At 53.3% G+C, this 8,775-nt stretch overlaps 1 protein-coding gene across 1 annotated transcript in view; it reads right to left on the bottom strand.

The window, feature by feature from the left end:
• The window catches only part of RAMP1 (receptor activity modifying protein 1), a gene marked incomplete at its 3' end in the record, with an annotated part of 50,618 nt that extends 42,651 nt beyond the window's left edge, over positions 1–7,967 (bottom strand). The window contains exon 1 of the mRNA XM_079710597.1: positions 7,913–7,967. Within this exon, the coding sequence (XP_079566723.1) occupies positions 7,913–7,964 (52 nt within the window). The 5' untranslated portion in view covers positions 7,965–7,967. The remainder of the gene's footprint in view (positions 1–7,912) is intronic.
• Positions 7,968–8,775: the final 808 nt, after the last annotated feature.

The following is an 8,775-nucleotide window of genomic DNA, read 5'->3' on the forward strand; positions in this document are numbered from 1 at the left end:
GTTAGTGCTTCATGGGTAGAGTAACGTTTGGGGAAGATGTAAAAGTTCTGGAGGTGGATGGTGACAATGATTGCAGGACAATGTGAATAGTCTCAATGCCACAGAACTGTAACCATCTTAAAATGGTTAAGATGGTAAATGTTATATGTATTCTACCACAATTAAAAGTAAAAAAAAAATAAAATTAAAAAAACAATAAAGAGGGGCTTCCCTGGTGGCGCAGTGGTTGAGAGTCCACCTGCCGATGCAGGGGACACGGGTTCGTGCCCCGGTCCGGGAAGATCCCACATGCCGCAGAGTGGCTGGGCCCGTGAGCCATGGCCGCTGAGCCTGCGCGTCCGGAGCCTGTGCTCCGCAGCGGGAGAGGCCACAACAGTGAGAGGCCCGCGTACCGCAAAAAACAAACAAACAAACAAAAACAATAAAGAGGACACAGAAGGTTACGCTATAAGAACTCCTCACGTAGATGTGACTGGCAGGGATTAGGTGTGTGAATTCCCCACTGTCCCAGTGGCACACAATGTGCAGGAACTCAGCGACAGAAAAGTGAATCAGAGAAGCAGCGTGGGGTTGAAACACAGCTCTCACAGCCCTGACACAGCTGGGGGACTACGATAAGTAAGGATACGTAAGTAATATAGTTTAAGATGATGACTAGGATTAACACATAAAAACTCCACACTCGGAAATTCCCTGGCGGTCCAGTGGTTAGGACTTGGTGCTTGCACTGCTGAGGGCCTGGGGTTTGATCCCTGGTCGGGGAACTAGGATCCTGCAAGCTGCTCAGCACGGCCAAAAAACAAACAAACAAACAAAACTCCACACTCTTCTTGTGGGTTTAGGGGCCTTTTACAAAAGGGAAATTCTGCAAGGCCCAGAAGGATCCCTTCGTGCACATTAAGCCGTGGTGGTGGTCTACGACTGCTTCCTGACCACAGAGTGTCAGGGGAGAAACCAAAAGGCTGAGTCACTGGGATTGTTAAAAACTTGCTTCCAAATAAGTCATATTTTAAGAAGATATAAAACCCACAAAGACAGAAAATCAACAAAATATTAGCAACAGTCACAAGACAGAAAGAAATTCAGGGGTTGCAGCCATGATGCCAAAGAACAAGTTTCATTCCTGAAGAAGACAGAACAAAAACAAATGGATTTGGCATCAAGGGAAATGAACTGGTTCTCCTGGGGTTAGGGGAGGGGCCTAATAACAGAGATAAATCACTGTCTCTTCTGATCGAGAGATGACAGGAAAATGCCAATTCAGACCAGAAATGGCAAACAGATGTCCACAGATACAGTGGGAAGTAGAAACATAAGATACCTATATTAATGATATATTGGATAAAATGGACAAGTTCACAGGAAAATGTGAAACATCATCACTATAAGAAATAGGAAAGCCAAGAGGACCAAGACCCATGAAAGACACTGAAAACGTTCTCAGTTATCTTTCCTGCCAAACAGGGCCCCACTCGATGGTTTTGCAAGTGAAAATGAAGATCCTTCAGGTCCTGGAGGAGCTGATCATTCACATCATCCCAACTGCCCTGACGCAGACAGAAAGAATGAACGTTCACACGCCTCTTTTGGGAAGAAACCCCAGTGCTGCTAATAAAACCCACCAAAGTAAGTGCAGAGCAATCTCACTTAGGAAGAGCAAAGCGTAACTCAGAATAAGCAGTGGGCAACAGACTCCCACGTCTGCTGAAAGGCAGCACAGGGACCCAAGGAACACTCCAGTCATCCCAGAAATGCAGGAAGATTCACACTGACGAACCCCCTCTCCACCTGGGGCCCCATTTCACCAGTGCCAGCAGCCCGTCCCTCAAGGAGGGAATTCAGAGCTCTGCACGCTGCCAAGGAAGAAATGATTCTTCCTTAACATCATAAAAGAGTATTTCACACATGGAAAGAAGACTCATTCTCTATCCCTCCCCCTCCCCGTCTCTAGCAAAGATAGAATAAAATTAAAAAAGCGTCTTGCCCAAAGGAGAAAGACTGAAGGTTTGAGGCACTGTTGCCCTCAGCCAGGAATGAAGGAAGGCAGCTGTGGCCACACCCCCTACTCAGCAGAGAGTCACCCTCCAACCCAGCTGGAGCGGGGAACCAAGAGGGTCAGCGTGGGGAGGAGGTGACACCCTTCCTTACAGAAGATCTAATGATCTAGCTGCAAAAGCCCAGGGGGAGAAGAACGAAAACAAAACAAGAAGCTGGCACTGTCAGAAACCACGTGCACAAAGACGGCCAAGCGTAAAACAAATGCACAAAAGCGGAGCTTATGTGCCAGCAACGACCAGATAGAAGATAAACTGGGGGAGATCTCCCAGTCATAGTAGCAGCCAAAAACCACAAGATTTCTAGAAATTGAAGAAGTAATCTGCAGGAGAAAAGGAATCCTGTGGGTGGGGTGGAGGACAGACCTGCTGTTTCCTGAACAGGTGGTCTTGTTAAAATCCTCCCAGATCAATCAACAAATCAGGGCACTCACCATTCAAATCCCAACAGCCATTTAGCTAGAAAATCAGCAGACATTCCAGATGAATCAAAGATCTGCATGTCTAAAACCCTGGCACGCCGGAGGAAACCCTCAGTAGGCACGCACTCTGGCTGAGCCCTCTCTGCATCTTCTCAGAGGACCTGACCTTCTCCAGGCTGCACTAGCTGTCACCTCTTCCACACTCGCCTCCACCAACTGCCTTCCCCAGTCTCTGTCTCAGCCTCTCCTTGGCCTTGGCCTCCCCTCCCCAGCCTCCATTGGGAGCCTGCGCCCCACCTACATCCACACGCCCGGGGCCATCCCTTCTATCCGAGGTTCTCACACCATCTGGATACGGATGCCACCCCAGACGTCTCTCCCAGCCACACTTCTTCTGTGCCCTGCAGACACCTGCCTACTTGCCACCATCCCTGAGTGTCCAAGGGGACGTGTCACCCAACGTGGCTGCTGTGGATAGGGCCGCCAGCTTTAGCAAATAAAACAACAGGACGCCCAGTTAAACTTGAATGGCAGGTAAACGAGTTCTTTTTAGCATACGTATGTCCCCAATATTGCTTGAGACACTCTTATACTAAAACAATTAGTCGCTTCACTGACACTGAATTTAACCCGGGCCCTGTGATTTCCTGGAAGCCTCAGCTGTGATGCTCCAGCTCTCTGGCCTCGGCCCGCTAGGTGCCCAGCTGTTCTGCGTTCCTCGCTGCTTCCTCCCTTCCCACGCCTGAGCCCTCTGTCCACCTGTGGAACCCTCTGGAGCCTCTCCACTCCTTCCAGCTCAGCCCCACCTTCCCTCGCCCTGTCTCCCACCTCCAGCCCCCGCCCAGCCCCCGCTGGGCTCCGGCACAGCAGCCCAGACCTCTTTAAACCATTTGTTCCATCTCGTCACCGCGTTTAATATCCTCCAGGTCTGCCCGTTGCCCTTGCAATGAAATCTGAACTGCTCCCCTTGGCCCAGAGGATCGGGTCCTCCTGTAGCTTGGCTCAAAGCCCTCTTCCCCTCATGCTTCCATCACAAAGGCTTCTGGAAAGTTCCAAGAACCAAGGCCTTTGCGTAACTGTTCTTGTGCTCTGGAGCGCTCTTCCCGACTCCCTGGGGCTTGAGATCAGGGGCCCTGCCGCCCGCGGCTTACTTCTTTCTGCATAGATGGCACCCTTCGCATACGTGGCTCAACGGGAGCACGGCTTCTCAGCCTTGGCACCATGGGCGTTTTGTGCTGGACCCTTCTTCGTGTGGGGCTGCAGCGGGCAGCCCCCAGCAGTAGGCTGTGTAGCAGCACCCCTGGCTTCTACCTACTAGAAGCCCCTTCCAGGCCTGACACCCTGGGGCCCACTTGCGTTCTGTACCAGGTAGAAGTTACCAGGAGAAATTAGTGCTTCCCCGGTGCTCCCTTATCTGCTCCCCCACCCAGCCCGCAGCCATCCTTCCTCTCGCAAATGGACCCTGGAATCTTCTGGAGGCAATACAGGCACATGCAGAGAGCACCAACCTGGGGTGTCAGTGTCACCAAGTTTCTGTTACCCGACTACGCCTTTCAGGCCTCTTCCCCCGTAACACGGGTTTGCTATGTGATACATGAACTGCTTTCATTCCAGCCGACAACTGGCCTGAGTCTGTGACAGTAAGGCAGGCGTTATCATTCAGTCATTTGCTGGGTAAATCGCTGCCTTTGGGCCTCCCAGGTGACGTCTGGCTCAGGAGAACCCTTCCTGGTGAGCCTGTCGGGTGTCGGGGTGCAGAGCCCCGGGGAGCAGGGTGGGCACTGCCCGGCTGGGCCGTGGAGGGCAGAGGGATGCGGGCCACGTCTCGGGTCCCACAGACTCGACCGTGGGAACTGCACCCGGGAGGGAGGGCGCAATCGTGGAGGGAAATAAGGGAGGCACTGTGAGGCCTAATGAGGAATAAATAAGAACGGCTTGGCTGTGATGCGACGCTCGGGCCCACGGGGTCCCCTGCTCCCCTGCCGAGACTTGGCAGCGGATCCTGCTCGAATGAAGCTGCTTAGAGTCTGTGTTTTGAATGATGACTGAAGTGATGTCTTGAAAACACTAAAATAAAACAATCTTAGGGAAAAAACTTTTTTCTCCACCGACAACAATACCGTCATTATGTTACAAAGAGTAACTTCTTGTTTAGATTGGGAGCCTCCTCTTGCTGCTGTGTTGACATAACCCTCCTAGCTAAGAACAAACGCATTCTCTAGAAATGTTACCCAGGCCCAAGGTCATCCATCCTGGAGCAGGGAGAGCTGGTGCCAAGGACATCCCTGTAGGGGCTCCGTGTGTGTTGTGGGGTGTGTGTGTGTGTGTGTGTGTGTGTGTGTGTGTGTGTGGAGGGCTGGTGGCTGGGGCCTGGGGACAGGACAGAGCCCCATCAGCATCGTGTTTTTCTCCATTTGCCAGAAAGAAAGTGAAGAGCAGGGGCGGGCGGGCGGGCACAGGGCCAGGGTAGGTGCTAAGGCCATAGCAGCCGCCCCATCTCCCTTTCACCCCTCCTAAGGCTGCAGCGTCTCCTCCTCGGGTCTTCCCGGAGTCCCCAGCAGAGCAAGAGGCTCTTGGGCAGGGATCCCACAGCCCTCAGGCGTGTGCCCTTCTCAGAGCCCCGTGAGCCTCTGCCACATATCAGGCACTGTTCTGCAAGGGACACGCCTGGCTCAGATGTGATGGGGTTACAGGATTGAAAAGTTCACCTCTCGGGGCTCAATCTAGGCTCAGTCAGGCTCAATGAGGAGAGGGCTTGCCTGCCTCTGTCGGCTTGGACAGGCGCCCTACTCCCAGTGCCCCGAGGTTCCTGGGATGGGACCTGGCACCCGGCACTCACATCCAGCCGGGAGGAGAGAGTCAGAGGCTCCAGGAGAAGACGGATTGTTCAGCCTGGGTCCCGTGCTCCTCCCTGAGATGAGCCTGGGGGGCGGGCTGGGGCCGGGGCCCACTGAGTGGGGAGCCCTCCGTGCCAGGTGGACCTCGGGAAAGATGGGCTCTGTGCCCGAAGGAGTGGGATGCTGGTGGCCAAACCCGCGGGGCTGCATGGTCGGCAGCTCAGCATCTTCACTGGAATTCACACCACACGGGGCGCCCACATCGCACACTCTGCCAGACAGCACTTCTGAGTAGAAGCTGTGAAACTGCTTCATTCTGGGAGAAAAAAAGTCAGGAGGAACAGACTTTCCGAACTAGCTATTTGCCTTAAGTAAGGATTCCACCTACAACATTTCCTTGACGTGTTGCTACCACCACTTCCAATGAGGGCATAAACATCTCTCAACAGCCCTGGCCTGTGACTGACACTGCACACACCGACTGGCATGCACCCATGGAAGGAAGACAAAACCCAGAAACTTCTCCCTGCACCTAAATAGAACAGAGAGGGTAATAAACAAACACACCAGGTCGATTAGCAAAAAGAATCCTTCCGATTTGGACTCCAGGATTAGAACCGCCTCCAGACGTAAAACATCACGGTCATCTGCAGTAGTCACATCGACTGCATTTCCTGGGACGCCCCGGTCGGTCCCAAACAGTTAGACTTGCATTTATACAGAGTCACCTATTTCAATAAATATAGCAGCCTTGCAAGAAAACCCCCAACCGCCCCCAGCATGCCAGGGAAGGTGCGTGTTTCCCAGGACAGATGACAGATGAGTTCACAGAGGACAGTGTCAGCCAGCCCTCCCGAGTAAAGGTGGACTCATAAAAACAGGAGCTTACAATGAAGTCATCAGAGACTAACTCTGGGTCCTCTGGAAATGCCCTTCTTTTCTGATTGATGAAAAACAAGAAATGCCACCTTGCTTTTCTGGGTAGAAAAATCTTCATCACTAAGGAGATCTAGCTCACGTCACCACTTGGGAAGAAAACTGTGTGCTCCTGTAATTCTTCTAATTACTGCTGGGCTCCAATGACACTAATTAACGGTAACCTCATAAAGCTGTGTTTCTTTTTCCAAGATATAACATTAGCCAGACCTCTCAGAATAATGTTAAGATTCTAGGATTTTGAACTTCCACCAGAACATGTATTATTTTCTTGGTAAGCAAGGAAGGTCTTTATATGTGACCATGAAATAGTGTTTTATTTATACAAGCTTTAGAGGGTGCAGTTTCTGGACAGCAGTTAAAGAACATTTATTTGTTTATTTATGTTTAAGAAATGAGCCAACCTGGCTCTCTAACTTGCTAAAACAGAAATGTTCATTTCTTAGGAAACTAAAACAGTAGGTTCCACATCAAGCCCATAGATCCTAATGCAAAAGCAGCCGCATAGCACAGGGAGATCAGCTCGGTGCTTTGTGACCGCCTGGAGGGGTGGGATAGGGAGGGTGGGAGGGAGACGCAAAAGGGAGGGGATATGGGAACATATGTATATGTATAACTGATTAAATTTGTTATAAAGCAAAAAAAAAAAAAAAAAAAAAAAAAAAAAGACTGGGCTTTTCACATAGCTTCAGCCAAAACACTTAAGTGGCAAGATCAGCTTTCAGATTACACTCTACTGAAGCAGATACTAAGGGTTTTAGGCAGATCCAACACTCCTTGGCGAGGTGTGCGAACAGGGAGATTGGAATTGCAGCCCCTCTCGTCCCAGACAAGCCCCCACGGCCCCAAGCTGCTTCTCCAGCAGCTACAAAGCAGTGTGGTGTCACCCCTTCACCGAGGGGCACCTCGCAGCAGGTGCTTCAGACCAGCATCACCTGTTCGGCAGCCAGGACACAGGTTTCCCAGGGCCACTGGATTCTTTCACTTTAAAAGACCTATTTAGTTTTTATTAAAAGGTAGCTAACTAAATACACGAAATGAGTCCAGCAGTTAAAGCAGTTTAGGAAGGCTGCTTAGCATTTTGTGAAAACATTGTGGACAGGGAAGTGAAGATGACAATTTCTCGTGAAATTTTGCTAAGGCCGGTGCAGGTTCCTGTCACCACTGGGTTTCCATCTAGTTCCTCAAAACAGAAAGCCGAGCGTGTCCTGCCCCCGCACCAAGGGTCCCTCTTGGAACTTCTATTAGCCAGAAGTGACAAGTCAACAACAAACAACAACAAGAAGCTGTGGAGATGTCCCCGAAGAGGACAAAGAACATCTGCAAAGGAGGCTTACTGGCAAATCAGCAACTGCTGGCTGTGACAGAGTCAGATTTTCAGTTTTAACTAATTTCCTAGGTAAATGGCCCGTGGTCTGATACCGAAACCCTGAAACGGCCGCACCCGCAGCGCAGAGCCGGGAGCAGAGGTGCGGGAAGGGGGGCCGCGCGGCCGCTGTTTCCTCCTGAGCCGAGAGCTCCCGTGGGGCCGGGGTTGGGGGGAAGCGCCCGTCCCTCCAGAGCCCGCGACGCCTCCGAAGCCGCCCCTTCCCCCGACGGAGGTGCCGCCCGCGGCCCCGTCCCGACCCGGAGCCGGGGTGGCCGGGACCCCCGCCCTACTCACCCAGGAGTAGCCAGAGGCCGCGCCGCGGGAGGCCGCGCAGGCCGCGGGCCATGTCCGCAGCCGAGTCCGCCCGCCGCGCGCCCCGCCGAGGACTGAGCCCGCCGGGCGGCGCGCCGGGGGCGGGAGCGGAGCGGGCGGGAGGCGGCGGCAGTGCGGCCCGGCGGGGAAGCGGGGAGCCGGGACCCAAAGGGAGGGCCGACAGCGGGGGAGCCGGGCTGGCCATCACCTGCCGGCGGGGCGCCGGGGCAGAAGCTGAACCTACGAGGCGACCCGGCCCTGGGCGAGTAGCCCTGAGAGCGCGGAGCGAGCGCGGGGCCAGGACCCTTCCCGGGCGAGCGCACATTCGGGCCCCGGGGGACGCTCCTGAAGTGTTTGACGAACAGACACTTGTTTAACTAGGGCGGCTCTTCTAGACAGGGCATCTCCCCGTCAACCCGGGGACCATCCCTCCTCCTCTCCCTGGGTACAACCGCCCACTCCTACCTCGGGGATCTGCTCTGCAAAAGGCCAAGGCCACCCTTGCCCATCCACCTCTCCCAAGGTGCAGGCACTGGGGATCCTGAGAGGACAAAACCAGTCCCGGGGCCTGGGGAGACTCAGGGTAACCAAAAAAGGACCCATAGGTTCAATGAGGAACTGGAAAGACAAGATGAAGAACAGGGTGCGGGCGCAGGGGAGGTGGTGCACACAGGTCCTGGGGCTGGAGGGAAGAGGGCTCTTTTGGGGAACAGAAAGGCGGCCCTGGTGGACTTGCTGCCTAGAATGGGTGGTGAGAGGCAGAGGAGGCTGGGAAGGCCTCGTTTTGACTCTGAACTTGTGTAAAAAGAGAAGGGCTCCCTAAGGTGACACGTGAGCCCCGGGAA

This window comes from Hyperoodon ampullatus, assembly GCF_949752795.1.
Source record: "Hyperoodon ampullatus genome assembly, chromosome: 8".
In the NCBI taxonomy this organism is placed as follows: Eukaryota; Metazoa; Chordata; class Mammalia; order Artiodactyla; family Ziphiidae; genus Hyperoodon; species Hyperoodon ampullatus.